Here is a 14,541-nt window from a genome sequence, read left to right as displayed (position 1 = left end):
CCTGCTGGATGCGGGCAGAGGACAATGTGAGAGGACCAGTTAAACAGGGCATGACTCGGCTGCCCACAGAGGCGCCTGGTGCCGTTATGTGTACTTTGGTGGTCTCTGCTGGCCTTCAGCTTATTTTAGCTGCCCTAGACTATCTAAGACTTCTACTCATTCTAGAAAGTCTGACATGGGGTCTGTCAGCAACCTAAGTTCCTCCAGAGTGTCAGCTGAAGACTGGGCAAGTCTTCGGGTGAACTCAGAGGTCACCTAGTCCTACCTCTTACTCACATCAGGGTCAGCTTGGCTGCAAGTTAGATGAAGGTGCTGAGGGTCTTGTCCAGGTGGGATTTTCATACCTCTGAGGATCGGGATGTAACAGCCTCCCTCAGCAACCTGTTCCCACGGTTAACGATTCCAATGGTGATATTCCCCCTCCGCCTTCACACAACCCCCCCCACACCCCCCCTCCCTCCCACTTCATTTTTTCTCACCGAAACCTCCCTCAGCAACCTGTTCCCACGGTTAACGATTCCAATGGTGATATTCCCCCTCCGCCTTCACACAACCCCCCCCACACCCCCCTTCTATCCAGTTGCATTTTGCCTCACTGCAACCTATGAGCATTGCTGCTGCGCACCGCTGAAAAGGGTCTGGCTTCACCTTGTCTTCTCAGAGGTGCAAACCGTTATGAAATCATCTAGCATTAACCAACGACAATAATTCACTCCTCTTACGACTTTAAAGAAAGGAAGCACGGGAGCTATCCTCACCTTTAGCAATAATTGTTATTTTCAAATTATCATCAGTGACTTACGTTACTGATTACTGCACCATACGAACCAAAATATTTTCAGGATCGCAAATTTACTGAAGACTGTGAAAGTCAAGAAGGTTATAAAATATGTAATATTTTCCCTTTTTCACTCATTTTGAATTCCTTCCACCCACTGAAATAAAGAGAGGATGGGGCTACTCAGATGAGCAATTGCTCTCTGATGAGAGACAGGTATCCACTACCGTGTTCTTTTGCCAAATAAACCTCCCAAACATTAGCCTTTTTTCAGTGCTAAGCTTGGCAGACTTACATGCATATTGCTTTTCTCTTCTTCCAGACACAGGTAGAAGAGAAGTGACAGCCCAGGGTTCAAATCCCCACGGCCAGGTTACATTTCCCCTTAACTGTGGTGCTGGCATATTTAAGCCAGTTGGCAGATATTAATATTTAATATAGCACAGAAACATGTCTGCCATGGCTTAAAGCAGGAGATTAGGAAAGAGGATCCGGAAAAGAGTCCATAGGATGGTTTAGCAGCCACCTGCCATTCTCTAAACGTTGCTTGATTTGAGTCAACTACATTTTGCTTTTAAATAAAACCAGCATGTATGTCATGATATGATCAGATTCGTTGGTAGCTACATTTTTTAAACTTCTGGAAGTATAAATCCCTACTTTAATCCCCTTGGAACACATATTGTAAGTTCTTGATCACAGCAAGACTTAATCACCTAAAAAAATGCTTCAACGAAGTTTCCAATTTATCTTTCTATTAATTACTCCTGTGTTGTACCTTTCCTTCTTACAACCCAGCTGGACAGCAATTAAAGTTGTGCAAATAATCACCTTCCTGCAGTACAAAGATCTTCGAGAAATATGTTCTGGCTTTTATCTCAAAGATAAGAAAGAACTTATTTGTACAAAAGTGGAGTTTTTAACGAAACCCTTCTGGGAAAAATAAAGAAGGAAAAGCTACATGATTTAACAATGCCATTAATTAAGTCAAGTTTATGAAACTGGCTTCAGGGTTTTCCCTGTAAAACACCATCAAATTCTTCTTACATACAACACACTTCATTAACACTGTTTTCTTCCTATTATGTCTCCGATGAAAAAATATGATCACTTGAAAATGAAATATCAAAGTGCTGATAGGGAAACCAGACTGGATCTGGCATGGGAAACAGTTTGCAGATAGCGACGAACGCCCATGGAGCAATATGTGAGGGACCGACGCTGACAACATTGTTCCTGCTTGAAACCAGAGGGGAGGGACAGCACAGATGTTCTCACTTCACAGCTGTTCAGATTAATGTGATGGGCATGAAAATAGTCTCTAGGCAGAATTTTTACTGTAATTCTGATTCCAGACTGCACAAACCTTCTTGGTTTTTACTCTTAATTCCATGCGGTCTGAGCGGTGCTGATTTCATGTCTCGGTGTGCAGCACAGCTTCGTAATACAGCTGTGTAAATAAATTCCCTCTAGCTTTAAACGCTGCAAACCGAGGCCCTGACCTGCAGCTGGAGTGTTACTGTTCCTTGGTGTGATCGACTGAACCAGCAGGACCCCCAGCACTCCACTCCCCTGCAACCTGTTCGCACAGACCTCGCATGACTCTGGAAGCCACTTTCCTTTGTGGGGTTTTTTTTAGCTCCTGAAAAAGACCTATTACAAGCAGAACTTACAGTCTTTGGAATGTTGAAGTTTCCTTAAACGATCCTTGGAAAAGAGATCTTTTAAAAAACTGGCACAGCTTTTCAGTAAAGACAGCGGGAAACACGCTGCTCTTCATCCCCTTCCTCGATACGTGGTGCTGGAACAGCACTGCCAGCCCTGACTGCACGACACCGACCCGCTGGGAGCCGTATCCGTCAGCATGTGCTGACCTGGGGGGAGCATCATCAACTGCTTGGTACCAGTGCTGCTCTCAAGTATTTGATAATTGACTATATATGTTTCTTTTTATATATATTATATATTTGTAGTGAAAAAGTTTTAAAATTTCTTACAGTAAGTTGCTTTATTGTGGCTCAGGTTATAAATCAAAGGTGCCACAGTTTTATTTTGGGATTGAATAAGGCTTTGAAGTGGTAAGAATGGGCATCTCGGAGATGATAGCAGCTTTCTTCAACCGCTTCCTTGGATTATCAAAGGAAGTTTGAGATACTCCAGTTTTGAAGGCTGACAAGCAAGCTGTGATCATGACATCTGAATCTTATTCACGATTTTAAAGACAGGCGCTATTCTAATGAAAACAGTTACCATCTGTTCAGCAGACTCCCTTGCCTTGCCTAGAAGCATCTCTCTCCATGGCTTTCTTAACTCCTGCTCAATCCTGCACCTTCCCACATCTGCGCCTGGCTTGGGTTCCTTCCTTGCTGCCTGTTGGCCAAGAAAGTTTTTTTAAGTCCCATTTCTCCCAGAAATATTCCCAAAGCAATCACATCCCCATAATCCCTTCACTGCATTTCATTTCCTTTTCAGCCTTAAATTAATATTTTTTCAAAGTTATTTATTTGGTTTTAATATGACTTTCTTTGGTCATATATGAGTTTCAAATGATTTTAAAGGGTAACTCGAACAGAATGGGTACCTTTGTCACCCAGAGGATACTGAAGTCAAAAAGAGTGAGGCACGGGACTGGTTTGTTCTTCTGAAAAGTTCCTTATGATTTTGAAAGCATTCTTCTCCTGGCAAACTGTTAAATGTATTTGCATTCAGTGAGGCTTCAGAAAGCAGCGTAATTATGGAACACAGTCCAAAACACAACAAGACTACAGTTTGGGGTTTGTTTTTTTTTAAATAGAGCTATAATGTCCGGACAACTCCTACAAGAAGCGTGTCCTGCAGGTACACTGAGAAGCATGTAGAAATTTTAAAACAAGAGTGCTCATGGTGGAAGTTTCTCACATTTGATGTCCTTTTCCTATATCTGTGATTCATGATGGAAACCTTACTTCTTGCATTATATGTGCCTGTTATCCTTCTGTGAGGAATTTCACAGAGACTCCTCAAGCAAAGATTTGTTCCACATCTTTCTTGTGAATTACTTCTATTGAAGACTGGGTTCCTACATCACTCTTAGTAACTTACTAAAACTTTAACAGATCATTTGAATTAGAATCTCCTATGACTCAGAAGTATTTTTATGATCTTACGAGAGATTGTCATCTTTGGAACGATCCCAAACTTACCTATACGGCCTCTTCACAATGGCACCTACTCATATTTGTAAGATGACTGGGGTGTTAATTCCAGCATGCCAGGATCTGTGGAAGGCTTTGATTCTTCAGCAAGGCTTGGGCACATGAAGCAAACCAGCCGGACACCTATTTTTCTCACGTCTCATAAGGGAATCCTACAGGCATGCATTTTATGACTGGTCAAGGACAACAGCTAAAATACGGAGCCACATAGAGATGGTTGTTTACTGTAACAGACTGTCACCTACCCCAGTCACCGCTGTTTGACTGTATCTTTAGGTATTATCAGAGTTCTTGCCCACATTAAGTTTTTACCATTCTTTCCACACTTTCCTATCAGTCTAAAATGAGTATGATTTAATATTGGTAATATTCCATGTTAGTATTTACCGTGCTACCCACTACACCAGGCAGCACGTACGACCAATTATTAATGAATTAAAGAAATAGAATCGCCAGTCAAAAAGAGAGTGCTTAAACATAAATGTTTCAAATAATACGCCAATGCACTTTAGCAGTTCCTTTTGACGTAGTTCTGATCTTCCCAAGCTCAAAGTATTATTTCACTCTCTTACCTAAGTATTTCTTGTAGAGTGAGCCAGAACTTCCCTGCTGCAGTGCTGAATTTGAACTGCCTTTCCATTCTGAACACCTCTAAAAGGTGTGAAATGTAGGTGCTCCAGGCTACACTCTGCCTCTTCCTGCTGCTCTCCTCCTACATCGCCTAAGGAAGGCGGACAGAGCCTGTCTGCACAGCCAGACAGCTTCTCATTGGGACCACACCGAGTATTTGGCTTTGCCTTAGGAAAAAGTTAAAGAGGCTTGAGATCGTAACGTACAAAACCCACTGGACTGGAAACAGAGCACGTCACTGGAAATAGAGCCAGAAGAGCAGAGAAGCAGAATTAAACTGCCCATAAGAAGGGAAAATACTCAATATGGGTGGTATTTGCTATAACTGCGTCACTCCTGACGGAAGAGTTCCCACCAGCAGAAGTCTCCCTCTGAACACCACAGTCCATATATGACAACATGGACTTGTATTGACCCTTCTCCGCCTATCGGGTCTTCAGTTCACAAGTTTTCTTCAAACGGTGTCTCTAGCCCTACAGAGCAGGTATTTTCAACTTGCTGAATGATCCCAGTGCAGATACACATCTGGTCCCATGATGGGCATCCACCAACAGTACAGAGCAGACAGAAACAGCGTTAAGTGCCACGTCACAGAAACCTTCACTGTGTGAGGTGTTTGGTTTTGGTCATGTGGCCATTGTATAGTCAATTATTGCAAAGTAATGTAATAACTATACTAATAATATGAAACTGTACATTTCATGCCATTAGGTACTATCAAAATGAAATATGAACGCTACTATCTTGTTTTGATAAATATTTAGGGGCTTTTTCTTAAGAGGAATAAGCGAGATCTTTTTGAATACCTTGCATTAAAAAAAAAAAAAACAGATTTGAAAACATTTAAAGACTCTTTTATAAGTTTGAAATGATAATTTCTATCACAGAACCATGGAATGTGTTGGGTTGGAAGGGGCCATCCCCTAGCCCAACCCCCCTGCAGTGAACAGGGATATTTTTAACTAGATCAGATTGCCCAGAGACCAGCTGCAGTTGTTTGAAAACCGAGAAGGTTGAAAAATGTTCATTGAATCGGTACAATTATTCTCCTAACAGGCATTGTCCCCAAAGTTACACAGTTCCCTCAGCATGGAAAAGTTTCTCATCAGTGCTCATCTAGGTCTCGACCTAGTAAAGCACGTAAGCACATCAGGTGAGTCCTACAGTTAAATGAGTAGGAATTTATGCTTTGCTGCATGAGGATCTCAGAAGAAACAAGTTATTAAATTGCTATGTTTTTTTTCCAAAGTCAAATAAAAGTTGAAACGCAGTAACAAAACTCAGAGAAGTTCTGTTGTATCTGACACACATTCTTGCCTTTGTTGCCTTAAAAATATGATTTAAAGAGTAAGGTCTGCTTATTCTTGCTGTCAACATCTGTCACCCACGTCTGTCTCTATCTACTGATTTCACCCAGTAAAACCAGGTATCTTGCTGCTACCAAACAGAGTAAAATCTGAGTGGTGAAGTGGCTTTTTTGTTTGTTTTGTTTTTTTTTTTTTTTTTTTTTTTTTAGGACATGTGCTTAAATGCATTAGTCTCTGAAATACTAGTAGCTACTGTATGGAGCTCTCTAGCCATGTTATACTGCTGCACTTTCTTAAAAACTTATTTGCAACTATCAGTAGATATTTACACAAGAAAAAGAGTAATTTCTGCAGTGACCTTTCTTGTACAACTCTGCAATAAAGAAGTGCTTCAAATATTAACAGAATAAGTGTATAACTGAGAAACTAAAAATATACTGTTGGAACCTACTGGATTGCAGCTGGACTATTCAAATGTGGCAGTAAAAAATAATCATGTCCTTAGTGCTTTATAGCCTTGAAGCTCCTTGCAAACATTCATTATAATGTTTCCAAAACAGTGAACGATGAAAAATCACTTGGACTTACCCACGTTTAATCTGCCTGTGACTTCCCCATTTGAATTGCGAGCATTGACAGTCACGTTGTGAGTAGATTGGAGAAGCAGTGATGAGTCCTGATTGACGGAGAACAAAGAATTAGATTCAGCAGAATAATGAGTATTGTTAACGATTTTCAAAATTTAGTCTAGTGTATTAACTCAGCCACTGACAGAACTCTGCAGCTACAAAACCATCCACAGATGCCATCAAATCTGGGCAGATATTTTTAATTACTTCAACTATATCAGATTTAATGTAAGAAAAAATTGTAGAGAATGCTTCAGGTGAACAAAATCTGTGCCACTGACCAGTGAACCTGATTGCTAACATTTGATCTTTCGGAAAAAAACTGCTTAAGTACTAGATTGCTTAACTAGTACTTAGATTAATTAATTATGTATTATTGAATACATAATGGAGACACCTAGAAGACAACCATTTAACTGAAGTGCGAGTACCCCACGTTGTGAATTTACACTGTCATATCAGCTTGGTGCCAAACATGTTTGCGCTCTGCTTCCTCAGTGGTCCACGCAGCCTGTACGCTTGGGCTTGACTTTGGCACCCGACACTGCCTGTCCTGGCAGGAAACACAGACCGTGGGCCCTGGAGACGGCGGCAGGCTGAGGCGCTCAAAGCAAACGTTAAGAGGTGACAGTACACAGTGTCAGTCTACACTAAATCGTCTCCCCATCCTGCACGCAGACGGGTGACAGCAGTGTATCAGAGGCTGAAGAGCATCACCTGTTTGTCCACGTCCCAGCACCAGGATTTGACCCTCATACACCCTGTGCTGTTCCCCATCTGGTGTCCCAGTACACAAAACCACATCTGAAGAGCACAAAGCAATGGCACTTGTGTTTGACGCCACGCTCCTCGCAGGTTGCATCGCAGAGGGGACATTTACAGAGCCTCATGTCTACCCATCATTCGGTGCCTCTTATGAAAGCCAGGGCATGCCGAGCAGGTGTAACCGGTACCTTCACTCATCCCGGCCACACCTCACCCCCATCCAGACTCGCTGTGGCAGGCAATTCAAAATTCACGTCATTCTGAAACTGCAGCCAGCGTGGAATTACTTCACCAGAACAGCCCCTTGGGTTAACTCCTGCTTGAACTCCTCCGAGAGAATGTACCATTTTCATTACTTAATTCCCAGACCTTCCACTCAAACTATCTGTACTTCGGGCCTCTTGGAGCCTCCTCCAGCTTCTCCTTGTCCTGACGAGCAGACAAGTAACTGTTTTGAAACACCTAGCGGCCAACTGTGCCCCATCGAATAGTGATGAAACCAGTTCATAGCAAGAGATCCAGCAGGGGTCATTTGCAACCGCCCTAAAACTTTGTGAGGAGAGCACTGAGTGGGTTTTTTCCTTGATTTACCACCAGAATTGTCTTTAAATGCAGCTGATTTCAGAGAGATCATGCTGGCCACTGTCTTTACCTGATTTTAAGCATCAGAAACTTACCTGGAGACAAAATGTCTGATTATGCTTACTGGGATCAGCAAACTGTAGCTACACCAGCAGACTTAAAAAGAGGAGAGGAAGGTTTTTTGCAGTACAGGGGCTTTCATGCTAAAGCACACGGGGTGTCCAAAGGGCAGGGACCTAGTAACCCATAAGAGTGCCTAAGCAGATCTCAGCTGCCAAAGTACCAGGGAATACATGATATAAAAAAGTGTTAGCAAGCTGCCTGCTTGTCATCTCAGAGGGGACAATCATTCCTGGGTAAATAAGTAGGTTTCCAGCCATCGGAATATTGCTAAAGATCAGTCTCTTCTGCATACATGGCTCCTGGTCCTTCTGGACTCAAGGGAGTTCCTGCAGCACCTTGAAGGGCTGTCTCCTGAAAATCACTCCCAAGGCATGTTCCCACTGCAATCTAATGCTTAGAGGATGAGATAAACTGAGAACTTTGAACACTTGTTACAGAAGAATTTTACTACAAATGCTTATCTAATAACAGCTGTAGAAGGAATACAGTTTGGAGTCCAACCTAGACTTTTTTTTAAATCCTACAAGTAGGAAGATAGGCTATTTCCACATAAGTCACTGAATGAGCAATATAAATGAATTTAATTTTGCAAATTGTATCAGAAAAAAGTGAAAGTTAACAGAATCAACACAAATAATGCAAAGCCTTAGGAAAAAGGAAGCAGTGTGTTACAATGAACATTAGCATTAACAAGTTATTACACAGCGGAAAAGGAAGCTCGACAAGGATCAGGTCAATATATTACATTTAGGGACACATGCTAAATGACCCCCAAATCTGCGTATCTTTATTATGCTTAGTTGGCTGCTGCTGGCTGATTTTAAAAATTAGTAACTCGTAATATCAAACGTAAGTGCTGATAAACTGTATTCTAGACCTGCAGCTTCCACACGTGCAATGTTGACTAATTAAAATCTTGGACTCAGAATGAAGGCAAAACCATGTAATAGGCTCCAGAGATGATGTACTGCAAATGGATTTTCTGCCACAGAGTTCCCGAGCATTTTGAGGACCTCAATAGGTGAGAAAAGCTGTTAGAAGACTGCAAGGAGAAAACCACCAAGGCAAGGGAGGAAGCTGCTGTGATAGCTGTGAGTGGCCCAGTTCTCTATCAGACAAACTTAGAACAAGAAACCCCAACGAACAGGCAACTTCGTGAGAATAAATATACAGAAAGTGCCCAGGAGATCAAGCTACATGCAATTAAGCCTCTAGAGAGGTCAAATATTTTAGAAAGCAAGCAGAGAAACAAACCCCTCCTCTGTGGAACTATCAGTTCACAGAGGGCAGAGACATGCGGTAGCCTGAAGGCTCTAATTAATGCACGCTCCTAATGATCACACTGGGTCATTAGACAGCTAAGCTTGGATTAGATGTTGCCACACCTCTTTCCTCCTATAGCGTACTCAGCATATTAAGGGCTGGAAGGAATAGTAAAAGAGCACGAGTTGTAGCTTAACGATGCCTAATGACTTCTTGGGGCAGAGGGAGCTCTTCAGCATTAGCTTTGCTTAAAAAGTCTCGAAAAGTTTAATGTCTTACTGAATAAACAACCTCAAGGGAAATTCATTTAAGCACATAAATAGATTTCCCACTGCCTATGAGGCAGAGAAGAATACAGCATAAGAAAAAGAAAAAAAAGGAAATATAGATCCAGCAATGGAATTTCACCATCTAAGTGAGAGCTGTTCCTGCTACCGGACACACTTGTTGCAGAAGGAGAGAAAAGGAAAGACTTAACAGCTGTACAATGTGTTGGCACTGCTTAAATTCCAGTAGTCAGGCATTTCAGGAACCTCACTCTGATGGTTGTATTTACATGTTCTCTTACTATAGGGATACCAACACTAACGTTGTCGCTGCGCTCCAAGTCTCACAGCCGGCTGTGTCCTCTCGGTGAGGATGATGACGTCTGAAGTCAAGAAAGAGCTCTTGGCTCTTACGCTCATTGACTAGTACTTGATTCATTGAACCGTCCTGTTGGTCGATGACAACGTTCACAAAACATGGCTTTATTTCGTGAGAGTCTGGACTACAGACAAGAGTTCTGAGAAGTACCTTGTTGGCCAGAAATAGGTATCGCTATACAAAAGATTCACTGGAATAAGTTTCAGAGTTCACTGAAATAATTAAAAAACCATCCAGATTCTCTCTTCCTTCCTGTAAACCCAATAAAAGTATTTCATACCATACTCGCTCTCAGTGCCATTTCAAAGGTAATCTGCTTGATAAATATTTTCTTTGACCAAGTCTGTTATTCCTTTTCTACTTCAATAATAATAACCAACTTTTCTATCTATGTAAACAAGATTAAATCCTACATGTTTCCATTTAGCCTGGTAGATTTGTCACACACAGTGACATGAAGACACCATACATTTCATATCACTGTCCTAGAAGTGACAGCAACTGAACCCATCAGAAAAATCGTAACTTTTCCAATAGGATCCACTAATCTGAGAGATGTTGAAACTACTCTGTAACGGATGAATAAACCAAACAAGCAGTTTCCCAGGGCGGCCAGCATTAATAATAACCTTGGTAAAAATAATGACAAACTTTCTACACGCTCTTAATCTTTTACTTATATTACTTATATACAATGACCTTCATAAATCCTTTTGGGTTACTTCTCACCACACACCTAAGAAAAAAATGGGAACTCTGCCATAGCCTCAGAACAGTGACGTAACGATCACGCTTGTAAAGGGTGCAAAACTCTGTGTGTACACACACACACAGACATATGTAGAAATAGTCCCATGAGAGACGCCCGGACTTTGCCCGAACCCAACCGTTTGCAGGTGCATTCGTTCTAGTTCAGCATTGTTGGAAGATCATCTGCTTACCACTCGAGAATGGATTTCTTTGGCATAAAGAGGGTACAAGAATTCCGATTCCCCTTCCAGACGAAGGCCTTCTTTCGTAACACGCAGGTGTCCCATTCCAGTCTGAGGAAAAGAGGCAAGAATTGTGGATGTTCTATTATTACTGGTGCATTTATTTTTGTTCTTTCCATAAACCGAAAATCTGTAGAGCTGCCTGCCTCCAGTCTATTGATAAAGTCACCCACGCTGATGCATTTAAAATTTTGAGAATTCCGCTGTTCTTCTGGGAGCATTTCTCTTTAAGGAATTGTAGCTATCCAGAAAGAGTTATTAAAATTTGGATTTTTTTTGTTGTTGTTAGAGAAAATACAATATTACAGTCATTAACGTAAGTGCACTTGTCCTGGCTGTGCTGAAATAGTCTTTGTACTTGCCTTCTAAAAATGTCATGAACCATAAACTTTCAAGCGTAAGTACTCACAGAAAAAACCCCTTATGTTAACATCTCAAGGTTTATTCTATCAATAACATACTTTACAAAGAATGTAACACTTTTAAGTCATTTGAAGGGGCATTTTTATTTGCTCCCCCATTCAGTAATTGCTTCTTTCTTTTTAATTAATTTATCATTCTTAGGTTTATTATTTTTCTCTTCTAACTGTTAGTCAAGGCTCCATCCCTCACACTACTATCTTCCTTTATCACCTGCGTATCAGTTTCTGTACCTTCCTCATGCTCCTCAGTGGCTTCTTCCCAATTTTAGCTCAGTTGCTCTTCGCAGCCCTTATCACATTTCATTCCTTCTATTTCCTTTCATCATTTTCATAGAATTGGTAATGTGGAAAACAAGTGAGAAATTACTTCAGGAAGCACATCTGACAACTTGCAGGCTTCAGCTGGGAGGTATTTCACAGGTATTAGCTCACCTGTAAAGGATTCACCCCTCCCCCTGCCATAAAAAGTGAGGAAAGGTGGCAAAAAACTTATAGTCTTGCAGCTCGGCCACATGTGGTGCCACGTTGAGTCAACTGCCTCGAACTAGGAGGAATAGGTGGGAGAGCTAAATCAAAAACAATGAAAATCCCAAAGCTATTTCCACTCCGTGTGTTTCTCAGGTTGTTCTTGTCAGCAGAGAAGAGGAGATACAGGACAGGCCACCCACGATACGTCTGTAACCTGTTCATCTAAAGAACCATGCCTACCGCTGATAAAAGAAATGACACTAAGAGACTGTAATTGTTTTCACACAGAATATGTTCTGAACAATGAGACAGTATTTTATACATATGGTGTTATATATATATATTTATAGAACGCTAAATAACACGTCTGACCAGCCTTCGCCGAAAAACTGTAGCTGTGTTATTTTAACAGGCTTGAAGAGAGACGATGAGAGAAACAACTTAAATTCTGTAAGGTGAGAAATATTCACATCAGTAGTTCACTCCACTGGAGAGTGCAGCTGCGATTCCTCCTCAGCAAGGGCTTCCTTCAGGAAAGAGGCTTCTGAAATAGCTCTTTACGGTATCTGTTACCCAGGGTCAAATATTTTACTGCTTTGAAAACTATAATGAACCGACTTTTCCCAGTGGAAGCAGATACAATTTCTAGATTCTAGACCACTGCAAAGCTTAAAAAAAGTACCTAACAGATACCGATACATCTCGTGAGGCAAAACTGGAATGATAGTGATGATGAGCCCCCTACAGCTGCCGCAATCACAACTCCTCGCCAGCACTGGGTGATTTAGGAATATGTTTTTGTAGTGAAGAGTACGGCCAGATTTTTCTAACTTGTTCCGTAGGACAGATCACTTTAACACCACAAAAACACATAGGTCTTAAGACAAACACTTTTGAAAAATATGACATGAAATATCAGGATATTCTAAAGAAACACCACTAACAAATGGCTTTCATTTAATTAACCAAATTTGGGGTCTCGTTATTTGCTCTGATCTCATGCCTTTTCCCATCAGGTGGAAGTAGACAATATTAACCATCAGGCTGAAACACAATTTGCGGATTTTTCTGGATTATAAAGAACTAAATAAACAGTATATTCTAGAGTAAGTATTTAAAATGGTACTGACAAAGGTGAAATTTAAGTAGGCTGCTCTGAAGAAGATTTGGGAAAAAATAACAAACTCCTGGGTGGCAATCTCTCGCCTGCCTTTGGCTTTGCCAGGAAGAAATTTTTATTAGAGACATAAGCCCTAAAACAGCTGCTGAAATAGCAATCTATGCAATTTACTCAGCACACTCTTCCTAACAGATTCCGATTTTTCAGCAAATGCCCTGCAGACAAAGGAACGTTGCGGACATCAAGAGAAATGTGCCATATGACAAAACCGAGCACTTTAACTCAGCTGTAAGTTCTTATTTCTCAGCAAACCCAGTCATATCACTTAGGATTGCTTTGCATAAGTATGTCCTCAAGGATGGCCTATCTTCTTCATCAGACATTTCTTTCAGAGCATGGACACACAGCTCACATTCTCCCATATTTGAGTAAGACCCTCATCACCCATTCTCACTGACCACTCAGGAAGTGCAAAAACGTAAGAAAATTACCTGCATAAATGACTGTCTGCAATGACTAAGAGATAAACTCTGTAACATGCATGAGAACAACAAAAATGTGGATTTCATATAATGATTTTCACATTTTTGACTGTTAAAAACTATTTTCATAGTGCCATGATATTTGTGCCTCTTAAGATTGTGCAGGTACTGAGTTCAGCAGCACTGTGAGATGGGGAAATTCTATTATCCCCCCTTCCTAACTGGCAAATTAAAGTTACATGGAATATAAAAAGAGAAGGATTTAGGATAAACAACCACCCTCATGCACCGAGATCCAGTGATAAGCTCCAAGAAAAGGAAGAGTATAATAGTTACACATAATGTCCTCTCAACAACCACTCTGCTTCCCACATTACCATCCAGGAGAAGCCAATTATTATTTCCTGAGCATTATCACTTCCTCAGCGTTAAACAATCTTGATGCTTTCAGTTTCAAGGATTTGATTCTGTTTCTATTAAAATCATTGAATAAAAATATTCCTATTGACCTAGGGAAAGGGTGTTCAGCTATCAGACACAGACTGTGACGCAGTTTTGATACAATAAGCTGTTGATTGGGGGGGGAAAGTGTTTCATTAAACACAGCAGATGCATGGCAAGTCTGGGTTCTTCTGCTGCTGGTGACTGTCACTGCCTGAGCGCGCTGGCCCTGACCTGTAACACATTGTTGTGCTCTGCGACTCATGTTTTCTAATTCCTCAAAGGCCTCCACAAGTCCGGGACTGAGCTGAGGAGACAAGAAGGATGAAATGGGATCTCGGCAGGCACTAAGCGGCTTGTCCTGTTGCTGCAGGGAGCTGACTGGCATGGCGACTGCTGGCAGCTGCCAAAACATTATGTCCCGAAGATGCGATTTAGCATTAGCATTCACAAAGGTGTGACCAGTTTTCATTTCAAAACTGCTCGGCATATTGTAATTGGAGTAACAGGATGTCTTCAACCACATTAGAAGCATTTTTCATCATTTGAAAATGTTCCCTCCTGCTGTCGATGGCTGACGAAGTCAAAAGAGCATCAGATGATGTACCTGGGATTTATGTCCCCAGACAATACTGGAACAGATTTATCTTCAAGCTCACTGGAACTGATAATGATATTAACTTCAGAGTAAGGAGGATGC

The 14,541-nt window shown here is 41.3% G+C and overlaps 1 protein-coding gene across 1 annotated transcript in view; it reads right to left on the bottom strand.

Moving 5' to 3' along the window:
* Positions 1 to 14,331, bottom strand: part of LOC104497194 (gamma-sarcoglycan-like) — a gene marked incomplete at its 3' end in the record, with an annotated part of 28,865 nt that extends 14,534 nt beyond the window's left edge. The window contains exons 1-4 of the mRNA XM_010140414.1: positions 14,076 to 14,331; positions 11,763 to 11,785; positions 10,858 to 11,061; positions 6,498 to 6,585 (exon numbers count right to left, since the gene is read on the bottom strand). Of these exons, the coding sequence (XP_010138716.1) occupies positions 6,498 to 6,585; positions 10,858 to 11,061; positions 11,763 to 11,785; positions 14,076 to 14,331 (571 nt within the window). The remainder of the gene's footprint in view (positions 1 to 6,497; positions 6,586 to 10,857; positions 11,062 to 11,762; positions 11,786 to 14,075) is intronic.
* Between the last annotated feature and the right edge of the window lie 210 nt (positions 14,332 to 14,541).

Source organism: Buceros rhinoceros, unplaced genomic scaffold (assembly GCF_000710305.1).
Source record: "Buceros rhinoceros silvestris isolate BGI_N320 unplaced genomic scaffold, ASM71030v1 scaffold34337, whole genome shotgun sequence".
NCBI classification, from domain to species: Eukaryota; Metazoa; Chordata; class Aves; order Bucerotiformes; family Bucerotidae; genus Buceros; species Buceros rhinoceros.
The sequence above is the reverse complement of the archived record's forward strand: the minus strand, read 5'-3'. Positions and strand labels throughout refer to the sequence as shown.